The 17680-nt window shown below is 50.1% G+C and overlaps 1 protein-coding gene across 1 annotated transcript; it reads right to left on the reverse strand.

Moving 5' to 3' along the window:
* Positions 1-728: 728 nt before the first annotated feature.
* LOC309608036 (butyrophilin-like protein 1) lies at positions 729-17314 on the reverse strand (the record flags this gene model as incomplete). Its single annotated transcript, XM_082347267.1, has 10 exons — positions 15341-17314; positions 14020-14153; positions 11537-11884; positions 7702-7983; positions 7385-7585; positions 7096-7116; positions 6975-7001; positions 5872-5898; positions 1800-1826; positions 729-1390 (listed from the first exon to the last, which is right to left on the reverse strand). Exons 2-10 carry the CDS (start codon positions 14102-14104, stop codon positions 729-731), a joined length of 1680 nt encoding a protein of 559 aa, XP_082203393.1. The 5' UTR covers positions 14105-14153; positions 15341-17314.
* Between the last annotated feature and the right edge of the window lie 366 nt (positions 17315-17680).

Here is a 17680-nt window from a genome sequence, read left to right on the forward strand (position 1 = left end):
CATAGTCAAAGCTTTCTACAATTCATCCTGACCCTGGAAATTCTCTTCTTCATTTACATCTTAATTCAGATAGCAATTCTTTTATTTCCATCTGCTGTTGGCAGAAATGAAAAACCCAGATCCTTCTCCTTAATTCCTTAAATGAACACAACACAAGTTTTTCACAGGTAACAGAAATTTACTGAGGTTTGGAAAAATGGGTGTGTTTTATCCATCTCAGAATATGAAATACATAAAATAAAATACTAGACTTCTTAGAAGTCCATCAGCCACCCATTTCCCTGGAAATTTTTGGATGACCACCTTTTCTGGCTTAATAGTACAGATCCCCCAAAACAGATCTGGGGACCAACCATCAGCCTCTGGGTTCTTCTGCACAAACTCACATTGGATAAAGTAAACACCACTTTATTCTGCAGAGTAATTCCATCTATCACATCCAAACAGTATAAAAACCTCATGAAATATTTTTTATTACCGAAAGAAAAACAACTTCCCATAGTAAAATTCAGGCTACCCCGAAACGCGCCCAGGGTCAGCTTTTATCATCTGCTTCCTGAGCACAAGGCAGGAACTGATGGTTCTCGTAACCACACACCCAGGAGTCTGCCTCCACAGCAACAGGGCAAGACTCCCAGCCATCCAGGACCCATCGCAGAGGCCTCTGTCACATGGAGTCTGCAGCTCCATGAAGACCCACAGCGAGGGGTCCAGGGCAGTGACGGGCCCTATGGGGACACAGCCTCCGGTTTGCAGGGGAGTAATGGAGACTCAGCCACTGGGGGAGCATTAGCACCTGAGCCTGAGCTGAACCCCTCCCCTGGGAGGCTCACAGGCTCCTCCAGAAAAGAACTCTTATGGGGCACAGGGTGCCCCTCAGACCATCCCTCCTTGGAACAGACGGTCAGGGACACATCTCCTGACCTGATCATGAAGTATGGAAAGACGGTCCCAAAGAAGGAAGCCCGAGGGAAGGAGAAAATGTGGGAGCCATCAGTCATGTTGTAGAAGGAGACATCCCCTTCCTTGTGGTCCAGGAACACCCCTACCCTGCGGGGAACCTGTCTGAGGGATAGCTGAGTCTGAGGTAGAGTACAGGCACAACATCCAGCTTCAAACTGCCCCACAACCCAGAACCCCTTTTCTGGGGATTCTACATACCAGTCGTTCCTGTTCACATTTTCCCTACAGACCCCCAGAGCCCACTCGCTTCGGTCTGCATCCCTGATCTCCACCTCCCAGTAACAGCACCCTGACGTGATGCTCTCAAAGCCCAATACGCTGCAGGTGCCTCCTAAGTTCTCACTGGTGTCCTTCCAGGCCACAGTCGTGTTTTCATGAGAGACGACAAGGTCTGAATGGGCAGATCCTGGATCCAGAGTGACAGGCCCTGCAGAGAAAGTTGCCTATCATGCAAGGCCCTCCCCTGCCCCATAATAAGAGCACACAACCACCCCACAACCTGGACTCTCAGCTGCATGGGGAGAAGGCTAAGCCCCCCAAGATTAGAAACTTGTGACTCAAGTTCACAGTCTTCCAAGCAGGAAACGGATCCACAAGATAATTTCAGAGTTACATATGTCACAGGGCCCTGAGGACCAGCCTGGACTTCAAAGACTGAAAAATATCTATTTAGCATCCAATATCAGCCACACCCACCAGCCCCACCTATGTGACTATCAGCACCACGACGCCCCACCACCATTGATGGTGCCAGCATCTACATCACCACTGAGAACTGAAGGAGAAGCCACAGGGGCAGCAGTAGGAACATCCAGAAAGAACACGAAGTCACTCACAGGCCTGGAACTTCTCCTTCCGCCAATCTACAAGAGAACCACACGTTTCATATCAGGGGTTTGCAGAGACTGTACATATCAGGGTCAGTGCTTAGTCTTCTGAAGCATACTGATGTGAGAGTTATAGAGGAAAATGTTTTGGAAACTTTCAACTGATGCATGTATTTCTTCTCTTTCTCTCTCTCTCTCTCTCTCTCTCTCTCTCTCTCTCTCACACACACACACACACACACACACACACACACAGAACCATCATGCTTCAGCCTCCCTTGAAGGCTAAGCCATAGACCTTAATACTGAGGGATTCAGAGGCTTGATATTATTTTGAACATAAAGGTCACTGCCCAGATTTCACTATAAAATAAAGCTTTCTCAAGTCCCTAGCCACTCATCCATCCTGAAAACTAGGTTTTCTGGAGAAAGAATTGGGGATATCAAAATCTCCAAGGCTTTCATGTAATTACCAAGAATTAATTGAGGGGCTTCCCTGGTGGCACAGTGGTTAAGAATCCTCCTGCCAATGAAGGGGACACAGGTTCGAGCCCTGGTCCGGGAAGATCCCACATGCCACGGAGCAACTAAGCCCGTGCACCACAACTACTGAGCCTGTGCTCTAGAACCCACGAGTCACAACTACTGAGCCCATGTTCCACAGCTAACAAAGCCCGCACACCTACAGCCTGTGCTCTGCAAGAAGAGACGGCACTGCAATGAGAAGCCCGCACACAGAAAGGAAGAGTAGCACCTGCTCGCTGCAACAAAAGCCTGCACACAGAGACGAAAAACCAACACAGCCAAAAATAAATTAATTAATTTTAAAAAAAAGAGTTAATTGAGCTACAGTAGAAACTAACACAACATTGTAAAACAACTATACCCCAATAAAAATTTAAAAAACAGAGCTTATGACATGGAATGTCAAGTTTCCCTCTAGAATGTTGTACTTAACCTGTCGTCAGTTATAAAACTGCCTTTTCATCCCATCTTTTAATAGGTAGTGAAGATATATGTTTCTTCATGTGTTTATTGATTTGGAATTTCTTCTCTTATGAATTGTATGTTTGTGCCAGTTCCAGTGCGGGGGGGTAATTTTATACTGACTTACACTAGGTCTTTCTCTATTTAGCATTTTAAGCCTTTGTATATCACATCCAGGGCAAGTATTCTTCCTTTTTGCCATTTTTGTTTGTTTGTATTTTGTTGTTGTATTATGGTGTTTTGATGAGGGAAGTATTTTATTTTTATGAAGTAAAATACAGCATAATTAAAAAAAAAAAAGGGTTAATTGAGCCGAACATGCAGGTTACCTCCAAGCCAGCGGTAGAGAGAATACAACTTGGCTTAACTGAACTCAAAGGATGACTATAAACCATTAGTGGAGAGAATTCGGGATACAGCATCAGAGAAATCTTGCCCAGTTAGGAGGCAACGGAAAGGTTTCAAGGAAGGGAGACAGGTGTTCAAAGTGAGGAAGACATACATTCAGTAAGAGGAAAGACACTAATGAATTCTCTTCCCCCTTTTCACAGGGTTAGTGAAGCAAAAACATCCCTATATGTGAGGGAGAACCCAAAATACTGGATCTAGTCATCTGCTTCCCCCTATAGTTACCCAGAGAGTTGTAAGCTTCCAGGAGAACCTCAGTGAGAGGCCCCCAAAGATGTCCATGTTCTAAACCCCAAAATGTGTAAATATCTTGTGGTAAAGGGAACTTTATGGATGTATTAAGAACCTTGGGATGGGGTCAAGGGTAGGTGGGAAACAACAGTGCCTAAACAGCTAGACAGGACCTGCCGCTCCTCAGCTGACCCCAGACCAAGGATCTTAAGGACCAGGTCAGGCTAGTCCCTCCAGGGTGATGGCCTGATATGACTAAGGGAGAGCAGAGGGACCCCTTTCTCCACTGACCCAAGGCCACATAATCTCTTCCAACCTCCATACTCCCTTTTGGGAAGAAGAAAGGAAGCTCGCCGCCAGCCAAAGCAGAGCCTATATGAGTCATGGGACCCTGAAATGTCTGCACAGGGAGAGCTGTTGCCTCCAACAGGGTGAAGACGTGGGAACAAGATTAGAACATTTGTAGAAGTAAGTAAATGACATTTCCATGCACATTTGGGGTGCATATTTGTGACCACCATCCCCATGTAATACAGGTTCATGCAGAAATTGGCATTTCCGTCTCTGTTGATTTGGTTGATGGAAATAAGATCACAAAAACTGGCCTGACCCATGTGACCCTTTGAGAAAAAAAATGAACTTTAATTTACTTGCTCTTCACCAAGACACTAGTTAACACCCAGCTAGAAATTTCTGTATCACAAGGGATCGAGATTAACAAGAAGAAGGGGAAGGAGGGGAAAAGAGAGTTGGCATTTAATTGTGAGACTCCACAATGTATCGAGTGTGATGCTATTCTTCACTTAATTTCCACAGCAAATCATTAAATTACAAATTGTTTTTCCAATTTTATGAATAAAAAGAGATCAAACATTTGTCCACCTCACACTATGAACCTGTCAATATGAAAATGTTGATTCTAGTGTAATGGGATTTGTCCTTACAAAATAGAAGGGTATACAAGATATACATTAAAACACATGCTCTTCAATCTAGCAGGTAAGGGGGAGATGGTAAAAGAGGACTATCTGATCCTCATGTTTAACATATAAATCCCAGGGAGAATCGGTAAGAATCCCTAAGACGACATCTTCACTCCTCATGCTTTTTTCACCCCTTGGTTTACCCCTCTCTGTCTCTCACGATCTATATTCCTGACTGTAAACAAAAACATTCCAAGCAGGGAAAGGGCATGTTACACAGGCTTTGAGGGTATAGATCTTTAACTCACCCCAAAGCTAAAGGGTCCTTGGGACAACCTTACATTGCACTAGGATGTCCCATACCACACTCCTGCCCTGACCACTACGGGAAGGTTGAGATGGTCTCGTTATCAGGGGCCAACTCAATTCGAGGGTTAACTCAAAATGGCTTAAAAATAAATGTGTCTTGACTGAAATTTCTCAAAGCGGTATCAAGGAGTAGATTACACTTCATGCACCCCAATAACTTGCACAACCTCTGTGTGCTCCCCAACTCAAACCACCATGGTTGTGCCTTGCGGTCTCTCTTCCACCACTACAAGCAACCCCAATCTCTATAAGACAAATCTCAAACACACTATTTCCTCCTCATCTCCTCCTCTCTTCCTCCTCCTGGTCTTGTCTTCCTTGATTTGCTCCACACCCTTTCTCTGGGAAACAATTGTGACTCCTCTATGTTTCTTCACACATTGCCCCTAATAAACCTAACCACGAATGAGCCTATCAGCAAACACAGAGTTCTCCGAAAAGGAGAGATAATGGTTGTTACATTTTTGTTCCTATTACACAAACGTATACACAGGATTTTTCATATAATTTCAGATCTTTCACAGACCCTCACCCCAGGAGTCCATCAACATCCCAGAAGTTCTGGACCCCAGATCCAGAACACCTGCTCTAGAGCAACTAATTCCTCAGCAACCAAGGAGGCTTGGAGGAAGAAACTGAGTCTGGACAGGGAGTCAGAGCACGGGGAAGCAGAGAGAAGACCAATATCCCAGAGGACCAGGAAGAAGCGGGAAAACCAAAACTAGAGCCGAAAGGGGTAGGAGTTTGGGAGCAAGAGGGATCAAGAACCAAGGGCCCCCTTGGGAAGGCCTGATTCCTAAGCAGGCAAGCATGACTTCTGAAATCTTCCAGGGCTGAGCGATCCCTGATCCACACAGTCATTCCCTGCTGCCGTCCCTCCTCACAACTGACCTCTCCATGGTCACTGCACCAGTGAGCAGTTCCAGTTGGGCCAGGTGTTTGGGGAGGGCGTGGCTAACCCTGACAGTGCCCTGCAGTAGAGGACAGGCCGGAATGGAGGCAGATCTGTGTTCCAAGGAGGAGTCCCTGCGGTCTCTGGATGGAGGTTACAAAAGTGACAAGGAGACCAGGGACACCAAGCCCACCCTCATGTGTCCCCTGATGGAGAAGAAGGCAGAGTCCAGGTTGGGGAAGGGAGGCTGCAGGAACTCAGAGCCACTTACCTGCATACAGCTGGGCCTTCCTCCAGGCTGAAAGGGAACACACCCTGGTGAGACCTCAGCCAGAACAAGCCTGCGTGCTGTGAATCCACTGGCCCGAGCCTCCCCTCTGCTCTGCAGGTGAGACTAACTACAGTCGTGGAGAGGCTGGAGAGGAGGTGACCCCCTGCTATGTGCAGACAGCGGGTGTTGTGGGAATTTTCCTGGACCACAGGTCAGGAGCCCTGCATTACAGGCTGACTTACACCACTGTCCCGCTGCTGCTGTGTGATGTTTGGCAAGTCACTTAGCTGTTCTGTGCCTCAAAAACCTCAAAAATTCTTATTCTACTTACGTTGACTTTTGCCGCTAAGGATCAAAACTTCTACTATGTGTGAAAACATTTTAGGGAATACAATATAAATTATTCTATAATTTTAAGAAAGCATCATCATATTCAGTTTTTTTCTGGCAAAGATATATTTGGGAAATAACTTGAAATGGGAACTATTTAAGGACAGGAATGTGAGATGAGTTCTGGGATAAAAGTGGTTAATCTTTCTCAGATGAAATATTTCTAGAGATAAACATCACTATTCTGGGGCATTGACAGCCCTTCCCATCACATTCCCACGCATGGTCAGCCCAGCTATGCCCCCATAACTTTTTGATCATCACCCAAAGAAACTAGAGGGAACAGACCCTCTTTGGATGCTGTTTTGGGGTGGAGACAGGAGGTCCCACTCCTAAACTGAATCACCCCGCTGATTTGGATAGCTCCTTTAATGCAATCTCAGAGCACATGACTTTTGCTTCCAGGTACTGTCTGAAAACCAGGGGCATTCAAGGCTAGAAAACTATCAATATAGTGGGTCAGTCATGGCTGGAATAAGACCCAGGGTGCATGATGGACCCTGGGGTCACCGTCACACCCAGGCTCCCAAGCACTGGGTGGGAATCAGCGGCCCAGATCTGGGAGAGCCTTTGCAGCTGGGTTCGGCCTCCCAGCAGCCTTCACTTCCGCCCCAGGGAGGGGGTCCACACGGCTGTGTCTGGACAGAAGCAAGGAGAGGGACGCCTTGTCACAGGAGGACAGGAAACCCAAGGACATCAGGAGAGTCACTCACCAGCCAGGTAAGCCGACTTCCTCCAGTCTGAAAGGCAACACACAGGAAGCGGGTGAACTAAGAACCAGAATGTCTCCTACGGAGGGCATGCAGAGAGCTCAGGGGGAAAAGCAGAACTTACCGAGTTCTGCCCGGAGTTCATCTGAAAGAGAGTGCAGAAGAAGCATGAGCTCCCATCCCTAAGAAAAAGAGTCCACAAAATACCACCTCTCTGTGTGTAACCTGGAGGAGCTTCCAACCCCAGACCCATCGGGGCCTCCCTGGCTCCAGCCATCCACCCTGGGTCTCCCCAGCCGCCGGCCCTGGGCCCGGATTTCCCCGGAGCCCTGGACTCAGGCAGGCCCTGCGGTCGGTCATCCATCTCAGCGCGGCTGCCGTGCTCTCCAGCCCTGGCCACTGTCCTGCCTTACCTGCGTCCTTCAGCACCTCCTCCTTTGCCCGCCGGTGCTGCTCCTTCACCAGGCGCAGACTCTCCTTTGCTCGCATCGCCAGCAACTTCATGGAATGTTCTCTCTTGGTGTAACATCCAGCCCCAAGCAGCAGGACCATCAGCACAGACAGGCTCACTGAGAAAGCCAGCTTCCAGGGAGAGGCCTGGGGGAAGAAGGGCTCTGCGGCCCGGCCAGAGACCCCGTCAGGGCCACCACCCGGGACACCCAAGCCCAGGACACTCAGGAGCGCCCGGCCCGCTCCCCCAGCCCTGCGGGGACCAGCGAGCAGCGCTGACCTGGGATGAAGATGGCCATGGCCTTCTCCTGGCCCAGGACAGTGTTGAGGACGGAGCAGGTCACGTTCCCTGCAGAGCTGTCTCTCACCACCAGAGCCACCTCCACGCCGAACAGCCCTTCAGCGTCCTGGGTGTGCGTCTCGGAGAACGCCAGGGACTTCTCTCCGCTGAGGTCTCTCCACCGCACCTGGGGCTTCGGGAACCACCCTGAGGACGTGCACACCACACGGACCCCATCCTCCTCGGGCCCTGTGATGCGCACCTGAGGGGCAGAGCCCACACCTGCGGGAGGCAAGATGTAGAGCCCAGGGGGGCCGCCTGGGTCCTGGGGCCCCAGCAGTGCCTACGTGTGCACAACTCCAGTGGGAGCCCTTCGCCTTGCATTCTGGGGCTCTGGGGGAGGCTGTCCCCTGCAGGGAGAAAGGCAGCCGCCCTGCCACGGGGAACACAAGGAAGGAGTGTGGGGACCTCTGGGGGCTCAGAGGGCTGGGGCTCTTCTCCCCAGTCATGCAGGTGCAAGGGCTGACGCCCAGTGGAAACAGGAGAAATGTGGTCCCAGGTCCCATCCTTATCCTCGACTCTCCTCACCTCACACACTCTCCCAGGGCACCGGCTTCCACACCCACTGCCTCTCTTTGAAAATCACCACCAAAATTAGATCAGATGACAACCCTATCCCCTGAACTCCCCTCCCGTATATCCACATCCAGTGGGTTATTTCCGCCAGGATTCCTCACATACATTTCCAACTTAAAATTCCAGAACTGAATACATGATTTTGCCCCATCTGTGATAGATGGATTGTAAAAAGATTCCCAAATCTTCACTCCCTCTTTATATCCAGCTGGCCCTCGGCCACACACTTTTTGATGCCCTCACACTCTGCCTCTGGGCCGGGTCAGGTGACTCAACTAGCCAGTGAGAGACTAGGCCATGTGACTCAAGCAGAGGTTGTAACATCCTTGTGCCATTGGGCTACCCTCTGCCACAGGGAGGACATGTTTGGTCTGGTGCAGCCTTTCCAGCTGAAGCTTTCCTAGATCAACCAATACCCATTTGAACAAACCCAGCAAAGGTCCTTATGGTGACCTCCTCAGCTGACTGTAAGGACAAATAAGAATTAAAATTAAGAGGCGTCATTCTCCGCGTTGAAAATAAAGGAAGAGATTCCTCTCCCATCCTTTTCCTTAGAACACTTGCTTTAGAAAACCTGTCATTGTAGGTATTTTCTCCCTACTTCCTTTTTTTTTTTCTTTTTTTAATTTTTTGGCCACACGCCACGTGGCATGTGGGATCCTAGTTCACCAACCCAGGATCGAACCTGCAGCCCCTCCATTTGAAGGGTGGAGTTCTAACCTCTGGACCGCCAGGGAAGTCCCCCCCTCCACTTTGAAATGTGTATAAATCCTTTTTGAAAACTAGATAGGCCTCTTGCCAGCTTTGGGACCCACGAATGCCTTTCTCTAGGACCTGGGAGCCATCTCTTTGAAATAGAAACGTTAAGGGAGATAGCACCCAATTTTTGCCTGCCCTGTGGAAGGGTAGGAGCCTAACTTCAGTGGACACTGAACTCCAAGCTGTAAAACCACCTTCTGTCATAAAGGCATAAGAAATTGTTTTTCCTCTGGATAAAGCCAATTAGCTAACATAGATAGTCACCTCAATTACCAGGAAAATTTAGGGTGAACTATGTGACAGATGGTGCTATCAAGTCCTCTGACCTGAGGATTAGTTAGTGTTTACCTTGAAAACATGTATGTAATGGGATGTATCTGCTTGACTTTATAAAAGGGGGAGCTTTCTCTCTTGTCTTTGCGATCTCTTAGTAGATTGTGTATCTGTCCTGTGATGTGTATCAGACTCTGGTTTAATGCCCATTCAGTAATAAAACTGTATTCTTTCTCTACTAACTTTGTGAGGATGATTTCTGGTTTGGGAGATTTTGTTTTTAATTGTATTTCCCCAACATCACCAAAGGTGTATAAATAATCCCAAGTAAGATTAGTCAATTACAGTCCAGATTAGCTGTACTCCTTTCATGCCTGAATTACATAAATGGTTATTGTTATATGCCACTGTGATTTTTGTGGCTGTTTGTTACACAGCATTATCATGGCAACAGATAACACATGTAAAACAAAGAATGTTGCCCACCACGCAATTCTACAAGGATCAAGTCATTAGCACTGTAGCCACTCACTGACAGTACACCCCAAAAGGAATTCAGGACAAAAAAAATAGGATAAGGCACTCTGTGCTTTGGAAAAACAGGTCCCTTAGATAGTTAGAGATATCTCAGGGAAAAAAAATTTAATGAACCCAAGTTCTTGCATCTTCTCACACATAGAAAAGCACTAAAATCATTAACTGAGGTGTCTGATCCTCGTGACTAGCAGTAAACGTTCACCGAGATGTATGCTTGTCTGCACACATTTCATGGCCAAAATCCTGTATAAACTGGCTTCTCCTCCTACCTCTTTGGAGCAGTTTCTCAGAGCTACTGAGAGACTGTTTCCCGGATTATATAGCCCTCAGTAAGACCCTGAATAAAACTCAGCTCACAGCTCTTAGGTTGTGTGTGTTTCTTCAGTCGACACACAAAATTTTCAATATTCCTACCACTAAACAACAAACAGCCAAGGCAAAACCCTGGGAGCTTCTGCAGTCCCCTCTTCCCCTCCAAACTGTGTCCCCAAATCCACTCACTCAGTTGGGTCGGCTTTCTAAACCCCACTGATGTCTGATCCCCCGGTCCCTCTATGTGATCCCATTGCCTCTATGTGAGGTCATCCTCTTGACCTCATCACTGCACCCATGCCTCCAGCCTGGCTCACCTTTCATCCATCCTCCTCACAGCTGACAAAGGGAACGTTCCAGGCACTGCTCTGTTTAAAATTTCCTCAGCAATCCATCAACATCCCATAGCACAGCATGCAAACTCTTCTATGATCTGGAATTTGCCTTCCCCCCCAGACTCCTCTCCTCTTCCCCCCAATTTCCACTACCTATGCCCCTCAGGGACCACACACTCCAGCCCCAAGGACCCTTTGATTAACTGCTAGTAACTGCGATCACCATGCTCTCTGTGGCCCCTGCCTTCTCATGTTCCAGTCCATCAGCATCAAGGGCTTTTTGGAGCCTGGTCTGGTGAACTCAAGTGCCTGCTCAAGTGTGTATTACCTATGAACTCCTCCTGATCGCCCCAGAGAGCATTAACCAACCCCTTCTCTGTGCACCCTCGGCCAGGAACATCTCTTCGTTCCATTATCGTCACCTCTTACCACCCTCCCATTCACTCATCTTATCCACCATGAGGGCCGGCTTGTGTGCTCAGAACACACCAGCCACACTCCCACCTCAGGGTTTCACGCCGGGTGTTTCCTCTGCTGGGAACTCTGGTCCCACAGATATCCACATGGCTAAATTCCTACTTCCTTTGAGCTTCTGCTCAAATTGTCAAAAAAGCCCAGCCTGAGGCCCCATGCAACACTGAAGCCCTCCTCACCCCTGGTCCCCTTCCACTTTTTTCCTGGCCTCTTATCCTAAATACTTACCACTTCCTAATATCCTCTAAAACCTATTTATCTAGTATTTATGGATTGCCTCTAGAATATAAACTCCACAGAGCAGGGAACATTGTTTGGTTCACTGATGTATCCCAGGTGCCCAAAATAGGATGTGGCACAGAGTAGGCTTTCGATATATTTGTACTGAATAACGGAATGAGTGGATGAGCCTCCTGTTATCTGTAAAATGAGGGGCCGATTTACATGGTCCCTGAAGTTCCTCCCAACTCCAATATTCCAGGATCAAAAACATAACTCAAGTCACCAACCTGCCACCTTCAGCTCCAAACTCGCCTCTTCGTAGAAGCCTCCCTTTCTGAAGAAGCAGGTGTACAGCCCATTGTCTGAGACCTGGACCTTCTGGATGCGTACGGCAGCCTCCCCCTGGGCAAGGAAGTCCCTCACCAGCGAGGTCCGCCCTACGTAACGAGCAATCTGCTCCTCATTCCGCTCGACTCGGTTTTGATAGATGAACACGGCTTCTGAAAACTTGGAGCGGAACCACCTCAGCTCCATGTCTTCTGCACTTATGGGTGGGAATACATGACAGGGCAGCACGGTGTCTCCGCCCAGCACTGCCACAATGGGATCCGAGGGGCCAGTCACGAAGAACTCCTCTGTGGACCCAGACATAGGAGTGAGAAAGACAGAGGGACACAGAGTGAGGGCCGGAAACACACACAGTCTGGTGGGAAGGCCCGGGCAGGCTGGGGACAGGTGTTGGATAACATGAGCCATCATGACCTGAGGGACTGAGCTGTGATGATTCTGAATTTCGGCAAGACATTCTGACCACAATTTTATGACCCAGAAGTGATGTCACAGAGAATCCTTCATCCATCTGTACTGCTGTTTTCACACTCTTTCATGGAAAACTCCAAGTCAGTGGTTGGCAACCTTCAGCATGCAGCAAAATCAGCAAGAGGGCTTATAAAACACACAGTGCTGCCCCCTCACCCCCGCCCTGAGCTTCTGATTCAATAGGTCTGGGGTGGGCCTAAGGATCTGCATTTCTAAAGAATTCCCCGAGATGCTGATACTGATGTTCCAGGGACCTTACTTTGAGAACCATAGCTCTATCCTGGCCCCTCTTGGACAGGACTGAACCCTGACCAAAGAGAATACCTGTGGCCTAGGACAGAACTCCTTGATCACTCAGCCGCACCCAGAAACATCCCCACTGCCACCCCTAACTTTATTATTTGTGCTCATGACTTTCTCCTCCGCTGAACTACAAGTGCACTAAAAACTGGACGCAAATGCTATTTTCATTAAAAACCTGCCTTTACTCTCGTCGCCCACAGGAGCCCATATTCACCCCACCGATATCTTCTCAGAGCCATTGGCCTTCTGAGGCCTCGTGGATGGGCCACGGCATGACCCTTCTGCAGCACAGCCCCGCTGGATCTCCAAAGAACGACTTCTCACTCCTGAGCTGCTCAGACTTGGTCTGAGTCACCATCGTCTCTCACCTGGAGGATGGCAGTAGACTCCCTCCCTGTGTCTTCCTCTCCCCACTCCCACGTCTGCGGCTCTTCAACCTGGAAACCATGGCCTTACTCTGCTCAAAGCCTTGCCATGGCTTCTCGTCCCCCCAGTGGACCACAGGCCGGGTGGGGAGGACCCCCAGGGCCTCTCTGACCCCAACTCCTGCTTCTCTCCCTCTCGCTCACTCTGTTCCAGCCAACACTTGCCTCCACAGTCCCTTGAACATCCCAGGCACACGGGCAGCTTTGCACTGGCTGTTCTCTCCTGCAGAAACCATCCTTCCAAGGGACCCCTCACAGGCTCACACCCTCCTCCAGGTCTTTGCTCTCATCTCGTCTTCACTGACCACCTCACTGAACACGCTGCTGCCTGCTACCCACCTCCACACCCCTGACTCCCCCCCACCCCCGCACACTGCTTCACTGCCCCCCTCTTCTCATCTCTTCTTTTTTTTGTTTATTTTTGGCTGCGTTGGGTCTTTGTTGCTGAGCACGGGCTTTCTCTAGTTGCGGCAAGCGGGGCTACTCTTCATTGATGTGCACGGGCTTCTCACTGCGTTGGCTTCTCTTGCTGCGGAGCACAGGCTCTAGGTGCACGGGCTTCAGTAGTTGTGGCTCGTGGGCTCTAGAGCACAGGCTCAGTAGTTGTGGTGCACGGGCCTAGTTGCTCCGCGGCATGTGGGATCTTCCCGGACCAGGGATCAAACCCGAGTCCCCTGCATTGGCAGGCAGGTTCTTAACCACTGTGTCACTGGGGAAGTCCTCTTCTCATCTCTTTTAACAAACTGTCTAGTATAGCTGTTTCTTGCATTTATTATTCATGGCCTCCTGCTAGAGTGTAAGCTCTAAAAAGACAGGGATTCTCTCTGTTTTATTCAAGTATAGCACCTAACACGTAGTCGACACCGTATAAATATATGTAGAATGAAATGAATTAATGGATGAATAAGAACTTCAATACCAATAAAGCTGGGAAACAAAAGTTAAATGGAAAAGTATGGTCATATTTTTGACAGTTGATGTTTTAAAACATCATAAGTTCATAACTGAACGACTGTCAAGGTCCCTTACCCTTATTATATGCTTTAGAGACTCTTGTTAAATATTTAATAACAATTACTGGTTGGGGAAGCATCATGATTTTTCTAGACAAGGGACTCCTCAAATCACAACCAACTCCTGATGGTTGGTGGAGTTGAACCAGCCCAGCTCCCAGGGATCCACTCACCCAAGAGAACACAGGATGAGGGGTGGGGTACACTCACCTGCGGACCCCCCAGTGGGCAGCTGGATGAGGAGGAGCAGGGAGGTGAGGTGGCAGAGCACACAGCAGCTGGAGAAATCCTCCATCTCCTCAGAGCTGGAGAGACAGGGCAGGAGGCAGGGCCAGCCCGGAGCTCTGGGGGCCCAGAGGGGAGGCAGGGCTCAGGGCCAGCAACAGTCCCCCCAGGAGCACAGCCCCCCTACCGGATCACTATGCTGGTGAGGTGATGGCCTCCCACAGCCCTGACACCAAGAAAGCCCTGGGTCTGGAGCTTCCCACCCCTGTAGCAGGCCTCTGTGGGGCTAGACAACCACTAGGTTTGCTTGGGAAAAACACAGTCCTTCCCTTCCCACCCCAATGGCACCTGCAGCACAACCCACTCTGCCCAGAAAACCAGGTGTTTCCTTTCTCAGCACCAGGGGCCCCGTGGTGGAAACGTCCTCCATCTCCCCATTATTCACCACCACCGGTGATGCCCCGGGACAGAGACCCATCCTCGGGCCCCTCACCACGAAGCACAGGCCAGCTCCCACTTGTTGTCCTTCTGTGGCCCCCAGAGTGACCAGGAGTCACTGAGACACCTCAGAGACAAACTACGTCCTCCTCAAGGAGACTGTGGGTCCATCACAGGTACCCTGTGCTGCCTTTGCTGCTTGTTTAGTTGACCTGAACTTCAATCCCACCCAGCCCTTTCCTGAGAGGGACCAAGGACATGGCCCTGCACCCAGGTGCCCAGTCAATCCCCACTGACAGCTTCATCCTCAACCTCACTGTCTTTGAAGAAGATTTCTGCATTGGGGTAGAAGATCCCAGTGGAAACAGAGCAGCCGAGGAGATAAATGAGTCCTGGTCAGAGAAATGACTTAGTGTTCAGGGTGGGGGACGAGGCAGCTTAGGGTCCTGGGAAGGACAGATTCTTGGGGCTGACTGCTGAGTCCCCGAAAGCTGGGGCACTGTCTGTGTGACGACCTTAACCAAGTTTCTCAACCTTCTCTGCCTGTTTCCTCATCTACAAAATGTGCATGTTAACAGCATCTAGAGCCCAGAGTTTTAATGAGAATCACATGAATTTATATTTCTAGAGTCACTACATGTAATTAGAACAGGGCCTATTACTAGTAAGTGCTAGAGACACAACATTAAAGTGAAGGAAGGAAGGCACACCCCTCACCGCAGTTGTCCTGGGTCTTCCTAGAACCACACGGTCCTCCAGCACCGCCCACCCCTGCCCCCAGCCCCACCTCCTGCTCATCCGCCTCCTCACCGCCAGCTGCAACCTGCTTTCTCTTCTTGGCCCACAAGTGTCTTCAAAACCAACCTACCTGCTTTGAAAGGCTGGGGCTTCTGAAGCGTCTCTAAACTCGGCAGCGTGAGAAGGTGCAGGGACCCCAGCAGACCCCAAATCTGCCCTCAAAATTTGCACCTGAAGTTCGTCACTCTGAGCCCCAAACCCTAATTCCAGATCCAAATCTGAGTTCCTCCCGTCTGAGGGGCAGGCGGCTCCCAGGAGAGTGGAGAAGCAGCAGAGCCTGGCACAGGGGTGTCTGCAGAGACCAGACCGTGGGGACCCCGCTGAAACGATCCCAGACAGCTGAGTCCACCTTTCTCTGGTTCCTTCCACTATTTGAAAGTGAAACTTGGAAAAAGCAATCCCAGCAGACTCTGCCCTGTCCTCTGGACAGTCAGCCAGTGATCAAGAAGGAAACAGCAGGATCAGAGCAGCAAAAGAGAGTAGATACAAGTAAGCTGAAACCACCCTGAGGGGGACAGATAGACTCACAGGCTCGATAACCATACTTTGGACAAGTGCTGCCCTCCAGGTTGGCTCCTAACCTCGGGAGCGGGGACCATGTGTGTGGCACAGCCAGGACTACTCGCTGGCCCCCTGCCTGGCCTGTCGGCACCAGGGGCTCGCTGCGGAGACCATCAACGTCAGCTGGTAAACTGCCCCGGAACACAGCCCCCAGTGTGGCTGTTTCCTCTTCTTCCCCAACAGATGGCCCAGGAGCTCCCCACAACCTGGCAACCCAGGGGTTAACCCCAGGCCTCAGGAGCTTCCACGACCAGCTCCGGGACCCTGGCCCTGCCCATGCTGAATGGACAGTGCCCTAAGGCTTGCTAAGGTTTTATATCACCCGTGGCCTGGGTACAGCCATTCAGACCCCTCCCCGACAGGCTGCAGTGAACACCAGGAAAGGCCGGTCTCCAAAAAAAAGCCAAGAAGACTGGCTCTTCCTCTCCTGCCCCTCCCTTACCTGCAGCTTCCTTACTTAGTAAAGGGCACCTGTGTTCACCCAGTTTCCTCTGCCAGAAACTTGAGAGGCATTCTTCATAGCCCACTCTCCCACCCAGTCTACTTCCAAAAAGTTCAAGATTTTTCACAAATTCACGTCAACGGCCAGCACCGACTTCCAAGCCACCCTCATTTCTCAGCTGGCTCAAGCAGTGGTCTCCTCATGGGTCTCCCCACCCCACCTCCAGCCTCACCTCCTCCAGTTCATTTGCCTTCCAAGGTCATGATCCTCTCACATCGTCTTTTGTCAACTCTCTGGCTCACCCCTCAAGGGACCTCCCTGCTTAACCTCTCCTCTGTGGCTCCCAGGCCTCCAACGTCCTCCCTGACCTCATCCCGTGGTTCCCTCAGGTGCTCCCTCACTGGCCTCAGGTGAGATCCTCCAGTTCCCCGAGCCTTCCCAGCCGAGGACCTCCTCACCTGCCACTGGATGCTCCTGCCCTCCCCCTCCTCCCCCAAACTCCTCACTGCCCAGCTCTCACCTAAACTGACCTTGCTCAGGGGACCCTTTGCTGACTTCCTGATCCCCATTATGTGCCCCATACACATGCTTCTGGGGTTTTGGTGGCACCCTGTCTCCTCCACAGCCCTGACCTGTGCTCAGGTGAGGAATGTCTGGGGAATCCAGGAGAGGAGCCACTGGGTGTCCTGTTCGCCTGTCCAGCACGTAGTAAACACTCAATAAACATTACTTGAGCTCATTTTCAGGAGTCTCTTCAGCAGCGCAGGGGCTACTCAGCCTCGCCCACTTTCGGAAAACATTTTAGTCCACAGAAACACAAAGACTGTTAACCCTGAAAGTCAGCCCCTGGGCAGACGCAAGAGCCACACCATCTGCCCCTCTTTTTTCTTACCTACCCCAGAAATAAACGCATCACTGAGTACAGCCCTGGCCAGAAACATCAGCTTCAACCACTTCTGATGCTTCCTCAAGCCTGCCCAGTGTCGGGGCTTCACAGTAAAGTGACTTTCCTAGTGTCTCTCCCACCTCACTTCTGCCTGGTGGTTGGCATTATTAGCCTCATTCTACAGTGGAGGAAATCGAATCCCAGACTGACAACCACACACCCAGCAAATCTCTCTCAACCTGTGTTCACTCTGGCTTGTTCTGAACGGCCTGTTATATTTGTCTTCATGGAACAAGGACTGACCGACCCGCTTATGTCTGGGATGCTTGGTTTCTGCCCGAAGTCTGGCGTGAGCCACTACCCGGAGCTTCTGGATATACCCGAACACAGCGCACTTTGTCATCCCCCAAAAGCCCATTTTTGCTAATATCTACTTACACTCGGGAATATTTGGAAAATCCACATTAACACAAAAGTACCTAATTAGACGAGAACAGATATTAGCCTCCGGGTCTGCCTAA

This window comes from Balaenoptera borealis (genome assembly GCF_965194805.1).
Source record: "Balaenoptera borealis genome assembly, chromosome: 12".
Taxonomy (NCBI): Eukaryota; Metazoa; Chordata; class Mammalia; order Artiodactyla; family Balaenopteridae; genus Balaenoptera; species Balaenoptera borealis.